This window comes from Microtus oregoni, unplaced genomic scaffold (genome assembly GCF_018167655.1).
Source record: "Microtus oregoni isolate MIOR12 unplaced genomic scaffold, Mior012 000029F_ref0000214, whole genome shotgun sequence".
Classification (NCBI taxonomy): Eukaryota; Metazoa; Chordata; class Mammalia; order Rodentia; family Cricetidae; genus Microtus; species Microtus oregoni.
In genome coordinates, this window is record NW_024543088.1 from 25,828,024 (window position 1) to 25,852,021 (window position 23,998).

The 23,998-nt window shown below is 47.5% G+C and overlaps 1 protein-coding gene and 1 non-coding gene across 2 annotated transcripts; both read left to right on the forward strand.

The window, feature by feature from the left end:
• Nucleotides 1-509: 509 nt before the first annotated feature.
• On the forward strand, nucleotides 510-616 carry LOC121465207. The gene has a single exon (XR_005976634.1). It is a non-coding gene; the product is annotated as a U6 spliceosomal RNA (small nuclear RNA).
• Nucleotides 617-4,542: 3,926 nt separating this feature from the next.
• On the forward strand, nucleotides 4,543-7,081 carry Rtp1 (receptor transporter protein 1). The gene is made up of 2 exons (XM_041677918.1): nucleotides 4,543-4,814; nucleotides 6,562-7,081. The coding sequence occupies exons 1-2, from the start codon at nucleotides 4,543-4,545 to the stop codon at nucleotides 7,079-7,081; spliced, it is 792 nt and encodes a 263-aa protein (XP_041533852.1).
• The last annotated feature ends 16,917 nt before the right edge of the window (nucleotides 7,082-23,998 follow it).

The window sequence follows — 23,998 nt, forward strand, 5'->3', positions numbered from 1 at the left end:
TTAATATTGAGTGGTTCTAGACTTAATTTCCATCCCTCTTACTGTGTCTGGTTCAAACCTAGGAGTGATATCTGCCGAGAGCATCGGGCTCTATGTGGTCTGCTCTGTACCACAGGTGGCCCTTGGCTCCAGGCACCCCTGTGCTCCTCTTCTGAAGCGTTCTCTTCCATCCCACGACCTCATCCAACCTTCTATCCTCCCAACTATTCAGGTTACTAAGTCTAAAGCTCTTTAAACCGTGCATGGCTGTAGCCAGGGGCACCACGCATTTTTCACCTACTCTAGCTCTTTGAGTGGATGGATAAGTGAAGGCCAAGAGAAAATAAGTGACTCGCGTGAGGTCCCCAAATCAGTTGCAGAAGGGCTAGCATAGGTCTTTGAACTCCTGATTCCAGACACACAGCTCCTTCCATTGCGCCTGAGTCCCTGGCACCAAGTGTTTATGAGCTTGCAGGGTCACGCATAGAGAGAAGCCGCAGTGTGTTTTCTTTGGGAAGACTTCAGACTATGTGTTCACTTCGGCAGCACATACGCTAAAACTGGAACCTGACAGAGAGGGTTAGCCTGGCCTCTGAGCAAGAAGGACATGCAAATTAGGAAATCGGCCTCAATTTCGAGAAAGATTTTGGATTGAATTCCTCCTTTGGCTCTGAAATAATTATACTGAACATTGTGGGTTTGTGGGTGCGATTGCTTCATTAAATTCAACAGTGAAGACTGTATCTTGGTAGTGAAAGAGAGCCTGGGGGATCGCTTGCTGTCCTCTCCTCATCTAGCGGGGCCATCGCCTCGGGACCACAGCGAGTCATTTGCTGAAAGGATACCGAGTCATAGTAGCTGCAATCCGTGGAGACTGAAATGGGCACATCTAGTGGCGAGATGGCACACACACACACATTTAATTGGCAAACAATTTGTTCTCGATTCAACATTAGACAGACAGCACATTGGTTAAAGCAGTCATACTCATTCAAATCCAAGTTCAACCAATGCCGAATGATGAACCTGGGGCAGGTTATCTGATCTCTCAGTTACACCGGGATATCTGTAAGTTGGAGCTGCAGCCACTGCTCTTGTGATGGAACACACTACTGTGTATAAAGAATCTGAGACAGTGCCTGAAAGCTCCTGCTGTTTAGTGATCGCTATTGCGCTGCAAGTTAATATATACATACAATTACACAAGGCAACAACATATTTTATCGTAACGAAAAGATACATGTCACATAGAACAGGATAGATATGCATAAGATATAAAGGAATTCAAAACAAAACAACAACAAATGAACATGGGTTATTTCAGGGCTCATGCATTTCATAACCAAAGGTGCTGTATTCTCATCATCCCATTGCTAAACCAACTGAGGTAAAACAATGTTCATCAGGGCATCATTCATGCAGAGTCAGGAGCACCTGGAGGATGGTGTCTGGTACCAGACAGAAAAATTAGACTTTTCAGGCCTTCATTTTGTATTTTAAATCTTCTCTAAACATTCTCTGCCCCGCCACCATCTTTCCCAGAGCGTGAGTGACATGGCATGTGTGGAAAGCAGAGGACAACTTTCAGGGATCAGTTCTCTCCTTCCACCCTGCGGGTCCTGGGGTTGGAACTCAGTCACGTAGTCAGGCTTGGTGGCAAAAGCCTTTACCCACTGAGCCAACTTGCCGGCCTCGGCCCTTCTTTATTAACTTCCAGTTTCAGGATTTGCAGGAAATCTACATGTAATTCATACCACTTGAAGGTTCTGCAGCCACAACAAGACTTTGTGGAGAAGTCAGGAAATGACTTTCTTTTTATTTCTATGTTTTGAGACAACTAGCCATGAACTCCCTATGTAGCTGAGGACGACCTTGAACTCAGTCCTCCATCCTCTGACTCTCTGGTACTGGGATTATAAGTGCAAGCCACGAAGACCAGCTGAGAGATGTGCTTTCTGACTGTGAGCAGCATTGTTTCTGATGCTGGGAATGCATGCTTGTGGGCATAAAATTTAAATACCCAAGGGTTCATCTGTGAGGGACTGAACTAAACTTTGCTGCCTCAAGAGCAAGATGGGCTATGTAAATGGTCCCCACTCATATAACAGAATAATATAACCTAGGGCACAGGACTGGTGAATAGTATTAATGGCCTAGAAGAATATTTATGAGATATTAATTATAAAACATGTCACAATGTCCTATGGCATTTATCTTAATACTAACACAGTCATCTGGGCAGTGGTGGCACACGCCTTTAATCCCAGCACTTGGGAGGCAGAGGCAGGTGGATCTCTGTGAGTTTGAGACCGGCCTCATCTACAAGAGCTAGTTCCAGGACAGGCTCCAAAGTTACAGAGAAATCCTGTCTCAAAGAAAAAAACAAAACAAAAAAACAAGCATACTAACAACAGTTACCTTGGGTAGGAATGTTATGAAAGAGCAATGCCTTTGTTTAATTTTATCTTTATTTCGTACTTTTTCTGTAATAAGTGTGTATGGATTTTTAAGGAAAAAACAACATGCTAAAAATTACAGGTCTAGCTGCCCACAAACAGGGCGAGTCAGGTCCTGAGCTCCCATTGCCCACCAGCCTTGTGTCCTCAGGAGCAAGCAATTGGCAGGCCATGGGTTCCATCCTAAGTGCCTGAATTGAGAAAGATGTGGCCCTGGGCTGCTCAGCCATTGCAGCCTGCCTGGTCAGTTTTGAGATGTAATCAGCTCCTCTCTTGTTCATCACATTTTCCTGAGCCCCGGGTGCTTGTTGACACCTGAAGGAAGCTTGAAGGAAGAAGGGAGAAAATTGAGAGGAACAGAGCAATATCTCATGCCACCACCATCAGGACACAGCAACTTTGTCATTACCCAAATAGCATGTAGCATCAGCCAGACCACATCCTGAGCCCATTCCCACCTGCTGGTCTCCTTCCATTCCAGGGTGGACTCTGTCTCCACCTCCCAACCTGTCTGCACACCCAGCCTCTATTCTGGCTTCCCCTGCACAGTGTCTACCCAATGGGGCTAGTTTTAGCCCTTTCCCGAGAGCCTAGTACAGACCTTGCTCATCTTAGTAGATGAACCCACCTCCCACCCCAGCCCCCTGTACAATCATTTTTCCATTTCCCAATTCCCCTTCAGAGCTAAAGTTCTCTGGGCACTTTTCCCTCCTTGCCTCCCTTGTTCCAGTATCCGTTGTTTAACAATTTCTTTTTCTTGCCCCCATCTTGTGTTCCTCCTGATCATTCTGAATGAATTTCCACTGAGGTTGGTGAACCTGCCTTCCTTTACCCCTGCTCTAGTTAATTGTTGAATATTTCCAATGATCTGAATCAAAGTGAGTAAGTAGAGCTATTTTACCATTAAAAAATTAGCAAACTATAAGTTTCTAGATGCAGGCAGTGTTGCCTCTGATGGTTCTCTTCTGTTACTGACTGGGAAGTAGTCCTGTTTCGCTACCTGTGGTTCTCTTCTGTTACTGACTGGGAAGTAGTCCTGTCTAGCTACCTGTGGTTCTCTTCTGTTACTAACTGGGAAGTAGTCCTGTTTCGCTACCTGTGGTTCTCTTCTGTTACTGACTGGGAAGTAGTCCTGTCTAGCTACCTGTGGTTCTCTTCTGTTACTGACTGGGAAGTAGTCCTGTCTAGCTACCCGTGGTTCTCTTCTGTTACTAACTGGGAAGTAGTCCTGTTTCGCTACCTGTGGTTCTCTTCTGTTACTAACTGGGAAGTAGTCCTGTCTAGCTACCTGTGGTTCTCTCTGTTACTGACTGGGAAGTAGTCCTGTCTAGCTACCCGTGGTTCTCTTCTGTTACTAACTGGGAAGTAGTCCTGTCTTGCTACCTGGGTGATGCAACGGCTTTTATCTTTGTGCACAGGTAACCGCTCTTGTCAATGGTTCTTGCAGTATGGATTTCATTACGTTATTGTCACCCGGCACATATCCAGTTACAAGCACCTTGCACAGGGCCTGACACATCAACCTACTTGAAACACAAGAATGAATGGGTTGGAGTGGCTTATGAGCAGCTGTGCCATTTATACGATAAGATAAATCCCGGATCTGCACGGTGACATAGTCACTGTGATTTATGAGATCTCTGATGATGTATATCAAATGGCAGTGGTTCAGGTATGAGAAGGGTGGCTATGCAGAGGGAGGCTATATTCTAATTCAACCTCCTAACAGGTCTACATCTTCCCATCCCTTATTTCTCCTTGGCTCCCTAAGGCGGAGTGGTTACCATAGCAGCCAGGTGCTGATGATGCCTCCAGGGGGCGGCCAGGTGAAATTGAGCCCGCTCTCAAATAATCACCTCTCCATGCTCTTGCAGGCCAAGATGATAAGGTCTGAAGTCTAGCCTTTTGCCAGGCCCCCAACCTACCTTGGATCACTGAGACTCAGAAACCTTGCTTCTGCAGACTGCCATCGGGGCTCTGAAATACCCTTCCAGAGACTCTTTCCTCCCCAGGTTGTGTCCCCTGGCACCCTGCCTAGTTGCCTTGGAAACAGGTTCCACTGCGGACAAAGGAGGGAGTCGGGTCCTGCTTCCTCCCGGTCCTGCCAATGAGGATTTTTAGACCGTGGAGACTACGCTGCCCTGCCCTGCACTTGCCCTCATTCCCCACATTCTCTCTAAAGTGGAGCTTGCCTTCTCTCGCCCCCGACGAGGACATGTGTAAGAGTGTGACCACAGGTGAGTGGAAGAAGGTCTTCTATGAGAAGATGGAGGAGGCAAAGCCAGCTGACAGCTGGGACTTCATCATAGACCCCAACCTCAAGCACAATGTGTTGGCCCCTGGCTGGAAGCAGTACCTGGAACTTCACGCCTCAGGCAGGTGAGTGGCCCAGCAAGAAGGGATCTGCAGACAGTGTCTGGGACTCTAGCCCCGGGGCACCTTCGGAGGATCGAGAAGGATGCACAGAACCCAAGTGCCTGCTCCAGTCTCACTGTGAGGTTACTGTAGACGAGAAGGCAAGTTATCCCTAAAATGGACCCCCGGTTGGGCTCAATTCTTCACCTGTTCACCAGGAGAACTGTTCTTACAGTTTCTCCACTTAGCAAATAAAGAGTTAGAAAAATGCATATTATATGTGATATATATTATCGAGAGAGAATATGCAATAATAAAAGTATTAGTTTCTGACTCTGACAGTTCCCACACTTTTAGACTTTAATATTGTCTTTTAAAGTATCTGTAAGCTGAGAAAAGGAAGGCTTGGGTCCACTGGGAGTCAAGGGATCTGTGCTCTTGTATTGGGGAAGCTTGGTTTGGTTTGAAATGTCGACCACACAGAGCATGCTAGAAACTGACTGTGCCATTGGCTCTGTGTCTCTTGAGAAATCCATTTTCCTCTTTGGACCATGCTTTCCCCAGTGCTGAATGAAGGGTTAGCCGAGATCTTCACTTTGAGCTCCAGGGGTGATGATGATGGTGTTGATCATCTAGAATTTGCTAGAGCTGCAGAATATTGGGCCCCTTCCAGACTCAGATCAGTACCCGGACTTTAAGAAGGCTCCCGGGTGATTCTAGAGTTCTAGTCTTGGGTCCAGTACATGGATCTACGTTAAGACTTACTTTTGGGACTTGAATGAGGGCAGCTGAGTAGTGCAGGTATCTGGGTCAGAAGCAAAAGCCTTCTCACTCAGCTTGGCCCAGTCAACTCAGTTCTGTGTTTAGTTCATTCCAGTCAGCCCTGCAGGATACTGATCCGTCCTCTCTCTAGCTGTGTGAACATGGACGGCTCTTTTACTGTGTCCTGAAACAAAATGAATGATAGGTTAATTTCTGTGACACCCCCCACGGACCTTTTTAAAAAGAAATCCAAGTGTAGTCTCAGTAAGATAGATAATTGCTAAATATATGAATAAGCAAAAAGACTAAAATGAAAATGTGGGTGCCCCTCCATCAGATGTTAGGGTGCTACTTCCTAAAGGTTCTTGTGGGGCAGAGTGGGAGGACTTTGTGGCTAACTCAGAGTTTGTTGCTGAACCACGATTCATGGCTGACTGAGGTTGGCGTGGGAAACTCTGGCCTGTGTGTGGGGATCATCTTTACTCACAAGGTCTCTGCTTCCAGGACTTGGGAATGCACTATCTCTGGCCTGCGCTAACAGTCGATGGTGTTAATAGTTCATTGTCTCTTGATTTAGGCCCAGTCTGTTCAGTGTTAACAGACAGACTTGTCTATCTCCTAGCCGGAAAGATTCATCTTTGCTGTCAGACCTCCACGTGGTGTGGGCAGAGACTCAATATACCCAGAGTGTTTTATAGATAAAGAATGAGTTCCTTAGAATTGGGAGAAGGGGTATGGCCTGAGGAAACCCGGCCAAAGGGAGACAAGGTCTCTGGATGGCAACCAGGGAGCAGACCACTGCTAGATTCCCGGTGCCAAGTCTGGGAGGCTGCTCTTGTCCCTTCGGCACTCACACAGAGCAAGGACGGTGGCCTCCTGGGGAAGCTAATGAACCCTGGGGACTGTCAGCACAGGGCCCCAGCTCTGCCAGCCTCCATATCCCTTTACCCCTTTCCTGGCCTGTTTTCATCCCTCCATGGTCCTCTCTTTCTCTTTCCCTCCCTGGCAGGTTCCACTGCTCCTGGTGCTGGCACACCTGGCAGTCGCCCCATGTAGTCATCCTCTTCCATATGTACCTGGACCGTGCCCAGCGCGCTGGTTCTGTGCGCATGCGCGTGTTCAAGCAGCTGTGCTACGAATGCGGCACAGCGCGGCTGGATGAATCCAGCATGCTGGAGGAGAACATCGAAAGCCTGGTGGACAACCTCATCACCAGCCTGCGCGAGCAGTGCTACGGGGAGCGCGGGGGCCACTATCGCATCCACGTGGCCAGTCGCCAGGACAACCGGCGACACCGCGGCGAGTTCTGCGAGGCCTGCCAGGAAGGCATCGTGCACTGGAAGCCCAGCGAGAAGCTGCTGGAGGAGGAGGCGAACACCTACACCTTCTCCCGTGCGCCCAGCCCCACCAAGCCACAAGCCGAAGCCGGCTCAGGCTGCAACTTCTGCTCCATCCCCTGGTGCTTATTTTGGGCTACCCTCCTGCTGCTCATAATCTACCTGCAATTCTCCTTCCGTAGTTCTTTCTAAGATTCCCGCGTGGGTCTGAGGCTGGGGAGCCAGCTGTTGGGAAGGGGTGCGGTGAGACCTGGCTTGGGAAAACGGGGCATGTTCTAATGCGGTGCAGCCATTGATTCAGTGGGAACCACGGAGAACCTACCCAATTTTTCCATCTGTAAAATTAAGGATCTGGGCTGGGAGGTTGATTTTTCAAGAAAGCTAAGGTTCTAAAGTCCTTCTTAGGTACCCCAGGGACATTTGGTTTGGGAGGTAGATAGAGCTGAATGAGCTGCTTTCTCCTCATTCACCAGCTCCTTCCAATTTCTGTCTTCTCCCCTGCTGCAATCAGAAGTACTTTCATGTAAGGATGAATATGTATACATATATATTCCATGTAATATGTACATATATATGTATGTATATATATATATATGGATCTACACATATATATGCTTAGTTGCTTAAAAAGGAAAACAAGCTTGGAAATTACAGGACTAGGCCATCTCAAAAGGTCTTGAAGCAATGGACTGGACTCCACTCTCTTGTTAGCCTCTCGCTCTGTCCTCATCATTCCCATAGCATCTAGTTATAGCTTAAAGGAACCTCTTTGCCTTTAAGATGACCTTCACCCACAGCTCTGCCTCATGCAGGCACAGTAGTTTCCCCTCAAGTAGAGAGATGGGGCGCTGGGCTGCTGCTCCACTGTACTTTGTTTATGTTCCCCGTCTTGAAGCTCCTAGCACCTTGTCCTTCAGGTGGGTCACGGTCTGCCTGGCTGACAGATGACTGGCTGCTGGGTACGGTCATGGTGAACTGGGCCAGAACTGAGAGAGCTGTGGAAAAACACTGCACATAGTGACTCTCCATTATGCGGAGGGTTTTCAGGGTTCGGATCCTCAGCTGCACTGATGACCAGAACAGGAAACAGCCAGGCCACCCAAGATTTTGGATTTTGACAATCGTTGACTGGCTTTTCCACATTTCCTTTTTTTTTTCTCCAAAGAGGCTCTCTCTGGACCACAAGGATGGGGCATCTCAGCAAGAAAGGGTAAATATATATATATATATATATATATATATATATACACACACACACACACACACACACACACACACACACACACACACACACACCTTGTTGGTAGAGAGTACCCAGAATCTCACATCTCCTCAAAATGGGGTGAAGTATGTTTACAATCCCAGGATCAGACACCCTGTGATAATAGGGTGTAGAGTAAGGCTGGTGGGGGAGAGGTGAAAAGCTGGAAGTGGGGTGCTACCCACCCTGAGCCTTAGAGGTCCTTGTTCACCCTCTCTGTTAGTAACCAACTTCCTGTCCTCCTACCATTTCTCTCTTATAGAAAGTCATAACGTCTGTAGTTGGGGAGGCAGGAGGGTCACTTACATAAAGACCTTTGGGGCATCATTAGTGCACCTTTGAGATTGTCCTCATGGTCCTTTATCTCCATTGGGCCATTAGTTCCCCCCTTGGTATCTTGTCTTCTCTCTTACTGAGGCTTTCCAGTTACTGCTCTGGGTCAATCCTGTCCATAGTCAGGAGTGATGTGGAAGGTCATCCCAAGGTCAAGTCCTTGCTCTGACGGTGGAAACCGGCTGTGATGTCTTCCTCCACAGTATTAATTTCTTTAGTGACATATCCTGGGCACCTCATCTTTAGCAAGTTCTCATTTGGGTTCTGGGTACAGCAGTAGGCACCTTGGGCCAGGCACAGTCTATCCGGTCACTTCAGAGATTCTCAGGCCTGGCGGTATGTTAGGAACCCTGGGGAGCTTTAACAGAAATAGCAGTGCATTGAAATACCTGAGTTAGGACAGCTCCCGGCGCCCTGCCGCTGCTGTCTGGTATCATGCCTCTAAGTGAGTGGCAGCTTCATTTGTATCTAGTTTATAAACTATGCCTGGTGGCCTCCTCTGATGAGCCTAACTGGCTTCTCCATAACTTGGGCTCCACATCTCTCCTCAGCTGCCTTGTTTTTTTTCTCTGTTCTTGAACGTCAAACACCCTTATCCTTCCAACCATCACAATTTGTTGCTATAGTGACATTATCCTTCCCCTTGGTCTCCATTACTGAGTCTTTCTTTCCCGCTGGAACCCCCATCAGACCAGTGGTGAGCTCTCATTCTCGGATGTACTCCCCATTAGACTCTAGGTTCCAAATGGCACAGACTCAATGCATTGTGTTTTCCTCTGTGGAGCACATAACAAGAGCTCAGTAAAATTTCATTGAATGACGACATAAACCGATGAGCAAGGCCATCCACAGCCAGATCTTTGCTTCTCTAGTGTATGACAGTGTCTGCCGTCCTCTTCTTGTCCCACCGCTTATTTTCTAGGTCTTGTACTCAAATAAAACATTTCAACCAAAGCATTTGGAGGATAAAGTTTGTTTGTTTCAGATGGTAGCATGGGATTAGACAAGCGACGAGCAATTCTCCAGGCGCTGGAAGCTGTAGGTTCTGCTTTAATTCTGGACTGACTCCCCCCTGGGACTTGAAGATACTCACTTTCTCTTTGGCTCAGGTGCCCTGTTTTGGGGTTAAAAACATCTTGAGGTCTTTACCCCACTCCCATCCTGGACTCAGTCGCATGCACCTGGTTCCTCTCATGTCCCAGTGCCAGGTTGCCCAGCCTGTTTCTCAATACCCCAGATGTCAGGGAGGTCATCATTGGTCAAGTCAGCTCATGCTCTCTTTGGCTAGCTCTGTCCTGTGGAGAAGCCTTTTTCTTTTGGAACCTCCGCCAAAGGATTTGTGCGTTTGTGGTCACCGGTTCCCTAGTGGAATGGGCACGGGGAGGCTCCTTTCAGCTCTTAACCTGGGTCTCTCCTCAGCATGGCAGCAAGAGGATCCTCTTCACCAGAGTCAGCCCCTGCCATCCCTCCACACCTTCCCCATCCTGTAAAGGCCAGAAATGACAAATGATGTGAGTCTATTCATCCCATTACAGTGTTTTGCACCCACTCCCTTCTGCAGCAACCCTGGTGTATGTGCTGTTCCTCAGGCATGTCCGACATGCTCTTCCCTAGGGCCCATCTGCCCTGTTCCCTCTGCCAGCAATGGTCTCTAGAAAGGCTGTCTCACTCTCTGACCTCCCTCCAGGCCTTTAGAGTTTCATACTCAGTCCGGCCTCCTTTGACATACTATTTCATGCCATAACCAGTATGCCCATCCCACACTCTATTCCTGGTCTCTCATGCCTGTACTTCTGTCTGGATCCCCAGAACTCCGGGTCTAAGAGAGGGACTTATGCGTTAGTCCTTTATCAAGGATGATGACCCAAGGAAGCAGGGCTCAGGAAGGGTGGAGGTAAGCAAGTGTTTTAGTTTGCTTTCTATAACCACCATGTGATAAGCACCATGGCCAAAAGCATCTTGGAGAGGAAAGGGTTCTCTTACAGTTCCACAGGATCACCAAGGGAAGTCAGGCTAAGAGCCCAAACAGGGCAGAAACCTGGAGGCCAGAGCTGAAGCCACACCTGTAGAGGTGTGCAGCTTATTGGCTTTCCTTGGCTTGCTTAGCCTACTGTCTTACAGAACTAAGGACCGCATGCCCAGGGGTGACACTGCCCTCAGTGGCCCAGGCTCGTCCACATGATTGTTGTTAATCAAGAGAATGCCTCAGAGTCTTGTTTGCAGGAAATCTGATGGAGGAGTTGTCTCAAGTGAGGTTTCTTTTTCCAGATAACTGTAGCTTGTGTCAACTTCACAAAAAATAAACAAAAACCAGAATAAACAATATCAGCAGCAACAACAACAACAACAAAAAATCAAACAAATTAATCAGTACAGGAGGCTAGGGGGGAAAAAGTAGAAGGCGCTGTTATTAAATCAGCAGCCAAAACTGATGTCTCTTTGCTCAGTCTCCATATCCATTGCTACCTGTAACTGTGACCAAAATACCCAAGAATACAAAGTCAGGGAGGAAAGACTCATTTTGGCTCGTGGCTTTGAGAGCTCTCACTCTATGGTGCTTGGCTCCACGTCCTTGGACAGAACAGTATGGTGGCAGGAACCTGTGGCAGCAGAAGGGACTTCCTCACAGTGGATAAAAACAGAATGTGGAAAGGAAGGGCCGTGAACAACAGCCCTTCCATGAGCCTACTCCCAGTGACCTACTCATTCCAGGTAGACCCCACTCCTAAAAGTTTCTAGAACTTTCCCAAATGGTTTCATCAGGTAGAGAGCAGGTGTTTCACATGTGAGCCTGTGGAGAACAGTTCTTATTCAAATCATAGTATTCCATCCCCAGACCCCAAAGGCTCATATCATCTCACAATGAAAATTTGTGTTTTTGTCTAACATTGAGAATGTGAATGTCTTGGGGTTTTTATTGCTATGAAAAGACATCATGACCTTGGTAACTCTTATTAGGAAAAAATTTAATCGAGGGGGTTCACTTACAGTTTCAGAGGTTTAGTCCATTATCATCATGGTGGGGAGCATGGTGGCATTCAGTCAGACACGGTGCTGGGGGAGTAGCTGAGAGTCCTACCTCTGGCAGGCAGCAGGAAGTTGACTGAGGCAACCAGGAAGCATCCTGAGCAGAGGAGACCTCAAAGTCCGCCCCACAGTGACACACTTCCTCTAACAAGGCCACACCCATCCCAACAAAGCTGCACCTCTTAATAGTGCCACTCCCTCTGAGATTATGGGGCCAATTACATGCGAACTACCACACTAGACCACCCATCCGTTTTTAGCCCCAAATGTAACGTGAATGGCCTCTAGTCAAATTTTCAACAGGGTCCTCCTTCAATATGTAACTTTATGTGGCCTTTACTGTCCACTTCCCAGTGACTCTTTGGTCACCTGGATGCTGACCGGAATCACCTAGTAAGTTTGCTCAGCAGAATTTGAAGCCCTTTCTGATTTGCTTCTTTAAACTCTTCAAACAAGAATTCCAAAGGCTTAATCCCACACCACGGGGTCATGTGTGGTCATGTGATCTCAGTCCTGCATCTGCTTCTCTGTTAGTTCCTTTCTTAACACCACGATCAGACTGTCTCAGAGAAAACCCTAAGGGAGAAACTATCTGTTTTTCCTTACAGTTTCAGAGGATTGAATCCCTGGTCACTTGGCCCCATATAAGTGAGAAGAACAGCATCAGTAAACAGCTTGTTCTGGTTCAGGGGTCTTCAGCTTTCTGGAATCCTTTCATTCTGCACCTCATGTTGCGGTGACCCCCCCCCAACCTGCTTCCTAACTGTAATTTTGCTACTGTTATGAAATTGTCATGTAAGTATCTGGCATGCGCAATATCTGATGGGTAACCCCTGTGAAAGGGTCGTTTGTATCTTTGTCTTTCAACCGAGGGTTACGTGAACAGGCAGTGCTTGGAAATCCAGTGACAGCCAAAGTGATTAAAACAAAACAAAACAACCCAAAACCTGGAAAAGGGAGCATATTCATTCCAGTGGTGACCTCCCAGCAGGGTTTCAAGTTCCTTTTAGTCACATGTGCAGCACCGTGTGTGTGTGTGTGTGTGTGTGTGTGTGTGTTTAATTTGATGAACACCCCTCCCATATTTTCTGAACACATTCCCCTTTATCCTTAGATCAGCTGCTGCCTCTGTCAATCACAAGAGGGCACCAGGGCACCAGGCTTTCCCCCTGGGGAATGCTGTATCATGTCTGAAAAAGGGCTAGAGCAAAGAGCATTTATTGAGAACAGAGTTTCAGTTTGGGATAATTGGAAAGTTCTAGGAATAGAGAGGGATGAGGATTACACAGAAACATCACTGCACTTAACACCACTACACTGTACAACTTAAAGTGGTTCAGATGCTAAATTTCACAGACTTCCAGAAAGGGAAACGAATTTGTAAATTAGGATCTGTTGACCCTAAAGTGTGTGTGAAACTGTCCGATGAAGGTGGAAAACACGAGAAACATCAGTGTTAGAGCCCAGGCATGTGCAGGTCTCACCACACAGGTTTCCCGAAGGAAATGAAGATTTTAGGAGAGGTGAGATCAGCCAGGAGACACAGACAAATGAGAGAGAGGAAAACAGGAGGAAACACAAGAAGCGACCCTGCCAAGTATCCACTAGAGAGGGGACCCACAGAGCACCCACTAGAGAGGGGACCCACAGAGCACCCACTAGAGAGGGGACCCACAGAGCACCCACTAGAGAGGGGACCCACAGAACACCCACTAGAGAGGGGACTCACAGAGCACCCACTAGAGAGGGGACCCACAGAGCAACCACATCCAGGACTCAGACAGAAGCAGGAAACCTCTAGAGAACAGAAAGAAGGAATGAGGAAAGATAAGGCGAAACAAGAACCATGTATCTGGGAAACTGATGACCAGAGTTGGTTCTTAGTGCTGAACTCTTTGCAGGGTTACAAAAGCAAGGCTTAGAAGATTGTGTTATGTGTAGCCATAAGATGGGTGCTCGTGAACTGGGTCTGTAGAGCTGTGGGGTGGAAAGCAGTCTTTAGCAAACTGAGTGTCAAATTCCTGAAACATTTCGTCATGAAAGGAAGGAGAAGAGACTGGCCCTGGCTGGGTGGCACAGGGCAAGTGAGGGAAACGGGGTGAAAAATCCAGGGAGAGAGCAGAGAAGACTCAAGTCCAGGTGCCCAGGGCCACACCACAGTTTTGATTATCCATTTATTCCTGGAAGGATAATGCCTTGCTTCTGTCTTTTGTTATCATGAATAGCACTACTGTGAGTTGTGATGTACAGATGTAAGCTTGTATCCTTTCTTTGGTTCTTTCGGTGGTGTCCTTTGTGTAAAATGGAGCATTTATGGCTGGCAAAACAACTCAGTGGGTGAATGGGCCTGCCCCCTGAGTTTGAGTGCCAGAACTCAAGTGGCAGAGGAGTGACCTGACCTCTGACTTTGTGCTGGTTAGTCCTTTTTATTTATTTGATACAAGTTAGGGTCTGCTGGAAAGATGAAACCTCAGGGAAGAAAATGCCTTCATCAGATTGGCCTGGAAGTAAGTCTATGGGGCGTTTTCTTGATTGACGGTTAATGAGGGAGGGCCTAGCCCAATGTGGGTGATGCTGTCCCCGTGCAGGTGGTTGTGAGTGACCCATGGAGAGCAAGCCAGTAAGCAGCAGCGTTCCTTCATGACCTCTGCTTCTGCTCCTGCTAGAGTTCCTCAGTGATGGTCTGTGGCCTGGGATGAATAAGCCACCTCAACCCGCAAGTTGCTTTTGGGCACGGTGTTTTCCATAGCCATAGAGAGATAAGTAGAATAGACCTCCACAGATGCACCGTGGCATATGTGTACACCTTAACATATACCCACATACCCACTAACCAACTAACCAACCAGCTAACGAGCTAGCTAACTAACTAAACAAAGTAAAGAACAGCATTTTGAAAAATAGTCAACTCTCGCAGCCTTTGCAGACTAGCTTTGGGCCACAGAAGTTTTCCCCTAAGTGAGCAGTGAGAAGCAAAAGCTGAGTCTCCCTGAGCCTTCCCTGGGCATTGTTTGCCTGGGCTCATGGCCTTTCTGGTCGTTCCAATACACAGCAGATGTTGAATCTCTTCACTTCCCAACGTGTTTAAGTCTTGGCTGTTCTGTTATGTGGTTCCATCAGATATGTTTTGTTCTAAGTATCTGGAGGTGTCTGGTTTCTTTTCAGACTTAAGAGCAGTCCCCCTGCTGAGACCCTAGCAAGACAGAGGCCAGTCCTCTTGGCAGCTCCAGGACTGATGGGAGCATTGCAAATAAAGTCTGGACTTTGAGAATATGGTCCCTTTCACTTCGTCTGGGAGAGGCATGAACTGAGGTGAGAAAAAAAAATTTCTAGTGGTTCCATGTGTTTGACTGATCTCTAGAGTTATATAATAATCCTGAAAGATCTTAGTCATCTTTGTATAATTTTATGTTTCTGTGGGGGAACACAGGCTTGGCGCTTCCTAGTATACCATTTTTTCTGTAATGACTTTAAGGGCTTCTCTTGTTCTTGGCTTATTGGACCCAGCCTCTGCACAGGGCGGTGGGGACAGTGCCATGGACCCAGCCCCTGCACAGCATGGTGGGGACACTGCCATAGACCCAGCCTCTGCACAGGGCGGTGGGGACAGTGTCATGGACCCAGTCTCTGCACAGGGCGGTGGGGACAGTGTCATGGACCCAGCCTCTGCACAGGGTAGTGGGGACACTGTCATGGACCCAGCCTCTGCACAGCATGGTGGGGACACTGCCATGGACCCAGCCTCTGCACAGGACAGTGGGGACACTGCCATGGACCCAGCCTCTGCACAGGACAGTGGGGACACTGTCATGGACCCAGCCTCTGCACAGGGCGGTGGGGACACTGCCATGGACCCAGCCCCTGCACAGGACGGTGGGGACACTGCCATAGACCCAGCCCCTGCACAGGACGGTGGGGACACTGCCATGGACCCAGCCCCTGCACAGGACGGTGGGGACACTGTCATGGACCCAGCCCCTGCACAGGACAGTGGGGACACTGTCATGGACCCAGCCTCTGCACAGGGCGGTGGGGACACTGCCATGGACCCAGACCCTGCACAGGACGGTGGGGACACTGTCATGGACCCAGCCCCTGCACAGGACAGTGGGGACACTGCCATAGACCCAGCCTCTGCACAGCATGGTGGGGACACTGTCATAGACCCAGCCTCTGCACAGGGTGGTGGGGACACTGTCATAGACCCAGCCTCTGCACAGGGTGGTGGGGACACTGTCATAGACCCAGCCTCTGCACAGGGTGGTGGGGACACTGTCATAGACCCAGCCTCTGCACAGGACAGTGGGGACACTGTCATAGACCCAGCCTCTGCACAGCGTGGTGGGGACACTGTCATAGACCCAGCCTCTGCACAGCATGGTGGGGACACTGCCATAGACCCAGTCTCTGCACAGCATGGTGGGGACACTGCCATAGACCCAGTCTCTGCACGACATGGTGGGGACACTGCCATAGACCCAGTCTCTGCACAGCATGGTGGGGACAGTGCCATGGACCCAGCCTCTGCACAGATGGTGGGAACGTTTCTTCTCATGGCTCCATCTCTTCCTCTTTTTTCTCCATCAGGTGAATTCCAATAGTCTCTAAGTTACTTCCTTTCCATTTCATTAATGTGAGGATAAACCCAGTGTTTCTGCTGAGAATGCTTGTTGCCCCCTCTGTTTTGGCTCTCATAGGCCCTCTTTATAACTCTAAGGCTATTTAGGTGAGGGGAATCTCTGCAAACACCATGGCAAACAGAACAATGATCCCTGAGAGGCAAGAGGGCAGTTTGGTTCAACACAACTCATTAGCTAACGGGGTCAAACTTCCAGAGTCTGACCCCTCGTAGTTTATTTTAGGCCTACTTAAGCTTAGCACAATTTGGAAAAAAAAGTTTCCTGGTGATTATTAACTCAATCCCAAGTGCACAACCAAGCTTAAGACATGACTACTTTGAAATTCTTTGTAAAGTACATGGGATTTCTTCTGTAAAGATTGGTTCTATAGACCAATTGAGTAAACAACCTTAGGATAAGAATGTAGGGGAGGATCTGGTGTGGTCTTGGCCATACAATAGAGCAAAGGTCACCAGGTTATTTCCTACATCCTTTCCCAGCCTTCTGGTGGGATATAGGTTATATGCTTCTCCTTTTAAAGAGACAGTCCTGTGTGTTTAACATTCCTCTTTCCCCTAGTGCTCCTCTGTGAGCACAAGGATCTGCATGCCTTCTACATTTAGAACCGCATTTGCAAAGCCACGGATACCAGAGCTGGAAGACCCATTAGAGACTCAATCACTTTATCACCCAGATGAAAAAATATGATCAGAGTGTAGCAGTGTCTTGTCCCCAACAGGTGAGGAGATGCAGAGCAAGGAGCCTGCTGTGTCTTTTCCTGGAGAGAGACACACAGACAAATATCTGTTCACCCCAGGTAAGGCTCTGATGACAGAACAAAGAAATAAGTCTGCCCAGGACTAGCTTAGTGCTAAGTATATTGGGGTTACTTACAGAAATATGGGGATCTTGAGGACAACTGCAATACTGAGAGTCTGTCCTCATCCAAGTGCAGGTGAGAACTCTCAAAAGTGGTGACCCTGGAGCTCCCTGCACTGTCAAGAGGCCCTTTGGCAGGTGGACCTCTCCCCAGCCATTGTCTCCTTGGGGAGGAGCCTTGTGCATCTTGGGAGTTTTAGAATTTTCCTGAGGTTTGTGAGCTTTGTCTACTTTCCAAGCTTGTATGTTTCGTTTATTTCCAGAGTTTTGAGCGGCCTCAACTTAGAAAGAAAATATTTAACAAAACTATTGTACAACAGATCCCAACCCTTACCTGTAGATTCAGCCTGCAACTTTCCCAGAGCTCTTCCTGCCACGCCAGGGGCACGCTTCTGGTTTTCTTAATCTGCCCTCACCTGTCTTTCCTGTTGTCTTCTATACTTGTGACGGATAGGGAATTCCAGGCTTGCTTGTGGCCTCTTTGTCCTTGCAGAATTCTCTAGGATGGGTCCACATGCCACACAGCAACATGATGAACTTGTTAGATGTACTCTGTGTTATAAATACACTCCTCAGGGGGCATTCCAGAAACCTGGCCCTTCTCCCGCTCGAGTGTCTGCACACTGATTTTGATCTTTACACCAAGAGACCTACAGGCACCACATGTAGCTGGCGGGGGGGGGGGGGCTGGAATCCTTGGTGCAGGGTCAGCAAGAAGTACTGCTTTGATTGTGCCCCCCAAACCCACTGAGACAGGGCATTAGCCTTCTGGAGAAATCGCCTAAATCCCAAGAACCAAGAAACTTAACAGGAAGACAATTAAGGCACCTGTAAAATAAAGCTACAGGACCTGTATCTTAAAGATCAGGACCTGGAGCCTGGACAAATCAAGATCCTGACTAGCACAGTGCATCAAGGGTTCAAAAAAGATCAGGAAGCATGGGCCTTCAGATCCATCAAAATGGGGATAATGTTATAACATACAGGACTCTTTGGGGCCACACCTACCACACAGCACACGCTTCCCGAAGGCTCATACCTTTCTCCTTTTAATTAGCCTCTTCTCCTTTGAAGACCGACAGACTCTTTCTGCCCTGAGACTTCAGTAAAATGCTGCTGGCCAAGCCTTGAGGAAAAGGATGAGTTTCCCGGCCCAGGCGAAGAGCTGGCTTCTTTTCATGCGGTCCACAGAGATTTCTTTTCTCGCCTTTCTATTTATGTCACAGCAGTGACTTCACGTTTCCAGGAGCCTGGTGACCACACGTCATTCTTCAAAGACGGCTATTTTAAAAATCTTAAACCGAAAACACCAGTGGTTTTTGGGCATCATTCCTACTGGCTACAATACCCCAGGAAGAATTTAATTCTTTTCCAAGTCTCCTTCTGTCTCTCTGCAGGACTCCCAGGGAAGGAATTTCCTTTGGAGTCATTTCTGGCGCTGTTTGGGTTCTGGCATGAATGTGCTAGGGAAATGAAGGCTGTCTGAGTTTCCCTGAGAAGGCAGGTGGATGTGTGTCTCGGGTGCAGAGATCTCCCTGGCCTGAGAGTCAGACACCTTTGTTCTAGTGCTGGCTCACCATTACTGGCCTCAGTTGACCTGGGTTTCTCCTGCACAAAGTCTCTGTTTCTGGGTTTGTAGAGCAAAAGGCAGAGCAGCAGAAGGGTCCTCCACATGTTGACCTTGCTTCCATCCTGTTCAGCTATCTCTGACTTTGGTCATTTTCAGGGACTTCTTGACACTGATCCTTCCAATGGTCTATATACCCCCAAAATTTCCACCTACCTTTGACAGCTTGGAGTTTGCCCTTCTTACCTGATAAATTCTTAGCATCTTCCTTCTCTTTATTCTTTTGAAACAAACTTACATCCATCTAATTGTCTTGCCTTTCTCTAAGGATGCTTATTTTGAAAGGCAGTTACTTTGAAAGACCTGGCCTTGGGCAAAGACACGGGTGCTGGACCAGGTGGTGATGATGGATGCCTTTACTCCAAGAACTTGGGAAGCAGAGGCAGGTGGATCTCAGTGAGTCCAAGGCCAGGCTGGTCTAGAAAGTGAGTCCCAGGACAGCCAGGGAAACCCTTTCTCGATAAAAGCAAAAATAAATAAAATAAAGACCCAGATGGTAATGATGAAGTTTCAGCTTGTGTTTTATTCTCTCATTTCTTTTTTTATTTAGGCCATTAAAAACAATTCAGAATTTTATAGACAATGCTGTATTTATATCATTTCCACCCTCCTCCTATTCCTAACACCTCCCAACACACCGGTCATGTCCTCCCCACTTCCTCTCAAGTTCTCCCTCTCTTATTCAATTATTGTTATACACACATATGTATATGTAAATATAGCTTGCTGAGTCCATTTAATGCGGCTCATATGTGTATTTGATTAGGGCTGCTGGCGAATGGATGACCTTTTAGGGAGCTCATTCCTGGAGAAGAATGGTTCTCCCTCTCTCAACAACCATTGATCGTCTAGAGCTCTTCATGCAGGGGAAGGAACCTGTGAGATTTCCCACCCCTATGTTGCCTTGTCCAGCAGTGTTGTCATTGTCTTGTGCAGGTGACCACATTGCTGAGATTTCGTGGGTGCGGCATTTCTTTCTTACACAGAAGATGCTGACTCCCAGCAGGCATGCTTCTCTTCTGCGGTTTTGTACTGCCTCTTCCGCAGTAGTACCCAAACCTTGGGTCAGTGACTGTGCTGCAGATGGATCAGCTGGAGCTGGGCATCCCCTGGTTAGTTGTTCTCTGCGATTTGATCACTTGTGGATTTCTGCAATGGTCTCTGTCTGCTGAAAAAGGGAACTTCTCTGATGAGGGGCGAGAGCGGCCCTTGTCTGAGGGAAGGAGGATAAGCATTTAGAATGAAGTGAGGAGGTATGCTGGTTTGGCAGAGTGGCAGTTTTATCGCCTCATTTTAAAAATAAGCCTGACCGTTCTTTACTTTGGCTTTTCGGCAGATGTAGAAGTAGTTCCAGATGTAATAAGATACTTGTTATATGCAGGATTTATTCACTCTGCAAATGTCTATTGTGTGCATATTTTAATGAGCTGCACATTGTTCCGGGCACGCAGCACATATCAGAGGACTAAGAGACTAACTAGCCCCTGCTGATAGCAGACTAGTAATAAAACTGATGGCATATTAAATCGTGTTTTAAAAGGAGAAGGATAAATTAAGGAGTATGAACAGAAAGAGAAGGGGATGGAGTTATATATGTAGGTTAGACAGCTTGTGGGATTCTCAATAGTAAAGCAACATCTGAGAGAAAAATGGAAGGAACTAAGAAGAGTGGCTTGTGTCAAGGCCTTGAACTAGGAGCAACCGGAAGTGTTCACTGTGCCTGAAATGTAAAAGAACTGGAAGTGGAATTCTGCATAAATAAACCACAGATCACATACCCAAGTCACTGTTGACAGGTCATGTTGGTTTTTAACATGAATTAGACAGGAAGCCATTGGGGTTGAGCAATGGAGGTGTTAGTTACTTTTCTATTGCTGTGATAAAACAGCATGATGGAGGAAACTTGCAGAAGAAAGGGTTGATCGAGGGCTTCCGGTTCCAGAAGAATGGGGCTGTCACCATCGCGGTGGAGAAGCAGGAGAGCAGGTACCAGGCATTCACAGCAGGAACAGCTGAGAATGCACATCTCAAGTTCCAAGCAGAAAACAGAGGGTGTCAACTCGAAATGGCCTGAGTCTTTAAACTCTCAAAGTCCACCACCAGATATGGCTTTTCCAGCAAGGCCACACTTCCTAAATGTCACCAGGAAGTACCAACTGGAAACCAAATATTCAAATGCCGAAGACTATGGGGCCCTTCTCATTCCAACCACTCCAGCCAGTGTGATTGTAGCCATACTGTAATACAAAATGAATTTAGCCAAACTTCTAAAATCCATGGTCTTTTAGTCACGACACTGTTTAAAATACCAAAGTCCAGGGTCTCTTCTGAAATTAAAGGCAATCTCTTAATTGTAATCCCCTGTAAAATCAAAAAGCAAAATTTGCACTTCCAAAATATAATGTCACAGAATATCTATTACCATTCCAGAAAGGAAGAAATGAGGGCGTACTGAATAAATACTCAATCAAAGCAAGACCAAAACCCAGCAGAGTAAACTCTAAATTTTATAGCTGCCTGTCTGATATCAGAGGACTTAGCTGCTCTGTCCTTCCAACTTCGCTGCCTGAAACCTGCTTCTGTCTTTTGGGCTGGTATCGCTCCCTGTGTGCAGCCCCCCTTGGCAGATAACTCACGACTCTTTGGCATCTCCAGCATCTTGCTGTCTCCAGGGTAGCCCTAACTTTACTTCCACAGTTAAACAACATGGCTTCTGGGGCCTCCACGCGGGAACACCCCTGCCCATGTCTAGGCTCAGTGGCTCTCTGAGTCTGCAGGGGAAGAATCCACGACCCCTTTACTCTGATATTCTTCACGACTCTAACGCCAGTGCCAGGTGGACAACACTGCCAACTTTGCTCTCCGCCTGACTCCCGTTTGCTGTGGCTTTTGTTTGCTCTTCCTTTCCAGAAGCACTTGCAGTTCCTTTCCAGAACTGCTCTTAGGTATTTTCCGTTCACAAAGTGGGAACTCAGCTGGACAGGGTCTTGCCTTATTGGCACCCTTCCCTTCACTCCACAGCAGCTTTGGCACCTTCTTAATGGCAACAAGCTTATCTCTTTCACTAAAAGCTTTGACTGTATGTAACATTAAGTTCTGCATAAGAGTGACCACTAGTAGACCATGTGGCAGGGTCAATATTAGGCTGTTTTAAAATCTCCTCTGCCAAAAAAATTAGTCCATTACTTTATCCTTATTTTTAAAATTTTTTAAATTTAGCCTTAGGCAAGTTCTTAGGATAAGGACAGAAAACAGTCACATTCTTTCTCGAAAGATCACAAGAATGGCCTTCAGCCCAGGAGCTAATATTGTTCCCTGAAGTTTCCTCATCTAGGCCTTCTGCACTACTATCTCCCAAGCTACTGCGAAGATCTCTCAATAAGCCTCTTCTACAATGTTCAACCACTTTTCTAGTCCAAACTCCCAGAGCCTTCTTTCTTCATTCCTTCAAAACCCAACACGGTCAGATCTGTCACAGCCCTAACCCACTCCCAGCATCAGCTTCTGTATTAGCCGCTTCTGTATTAGCTGCTTCTGTATTGTTGTGATGAAACCATGGCAACTTAAAAAAGGAAGGGTTTACTTTGGGTTCCTAGTTCCAGAGGGATAAGAGTTCATCACCACCAAGCAGTGAAGTGCGGCAGCAAGCAGTCAGCACAAACAGAGCAGTCGAGAGCTCTCATCAAACCACCGGAAACAGAGAGAGTGAACCCTAAACGACATGAAGCTTTTAAACTTTTAAAGTCCCCTTTAAGTTACACACTTCCTCCAGCAAGGCCACATCCCCTAAGCCTCCACAAATAGCCCCAACTAAGAAGCAAGTATTTAAAGGCCAGAGAGTATGAGAGATGTTGGTCATTGAATTTACTGACACTGTGCTAATAGGTTGCTGAGGGACAGGACTGAAAAAAGGAAGATTGTTGACGGTGCGCCTGCAGGAGGCAATGGGGCCTCTTGTAGAGTGGAGGCTGGAGCCGGGGCGGCAGCAAGTGTGTGAAGAGGACCTTCTCAGGACTCAGGGAGCTGTGTAAGAGGGGGAGGTGTAAGGTCCTAGGGGTTGACCTAAGTCACTGGAAGAAAGGGGCCATCACTTCCTAAGATGGGGACTACCACAAAGAATGATTTAGGGGGCAATATCTGGGAAATGGTTTGGGATGAGATGCTTCAGATTTTCTTTAGACATTCTTTTGGACACTGAATATAAGAAATGGCGAGGGCCGGGTGTGGTGGCACATGCCTTTATACCCAGCACTCGGGAGGCAGAGGCAGGTGGATCTCTGTGAGTTTGAGGCCAGCCTGGTCTACAAAGTGAGTTCCAGGACAGTCAGAACTGTTGCATTGAGAAACTCTGTCTCAAACACAAAACAAATAAGCAAAAAAAGGAAGAGAGAAGGAAGGAAGGTAGAAAGGAAGGAAGGAAGGAAGGAAGGTAGAAAGGAAGGAAGGAAGGAAGGTAGAAAGGAAGGAAGGTAGAAAGGAAGGAAGGAAGGAAGGAAGGAAGGAAGGAAGAAATGGCAAGATATCCATAGATTAGAAGGAAGGCCCAAGTTTGAGAAAAATAGGGAGTCATCTGTGTTTAGAGGACACTAACTGTCCAGAGACCAAGTGACACTATCCAGGAATGGCAGCAGAAGAGAAGGGTCTTGAAGACCGGAACTCGGGGCTCTCCACAGGAAGAGGCTGAAAAGGCAAGGGAAAGTCACGGGGGGAGACTGTGAACATGGAGGCCCAGAGAACAGAAGTGATAGAGATTTGGGGTTTAGAAACAGAGTGAAGACTGGGCTCGAGGGCGTCACAGTGCGTGTCAGAACTCTCTTCAGAAGCCCAAGCCACCACCCTCCCCTCCTGACACCATGTCAGGGCTCCAGCTGGAATCCTGTCGGGATTCCTCAGAGTGCTGCTTCACCATGTCTGAGCAGGACATGGATTTGTGTCTATTTTTTTCCAGAGTGTTTGAAGTATTTCATAATTTAAAATGCACTGAATACAACCGACTTCGTGGGAGGCCTAGACTGCCAATTAGGAACACACAGGGTCACACCAAAACAGAGCCACTGCGGAGCTGTTTAGAGGAACAGATTCAGTTGTCGTGGGCACGTATGGCATTTAATGGGCACAGTTTAAACAAACCACATAGCTGTAGGAGTTGGAAAAGATAATGTCACATAAACAACCCAAGGGAAGATAAAAGCCCTCATTTTCTAACTGGGCCAGCAGCTTCTGAGACCTTGGGCCTGGGCTGTGTCTATATGGAAGCTGAGTTCCCCGGGATTTGCTCTGGTTTATTACTACAGACTGGAAGGTCATGACCTCTGCCTCAATCATCGGTGTGTTACTGTAACAAAACACCTGGTGCAGGATAC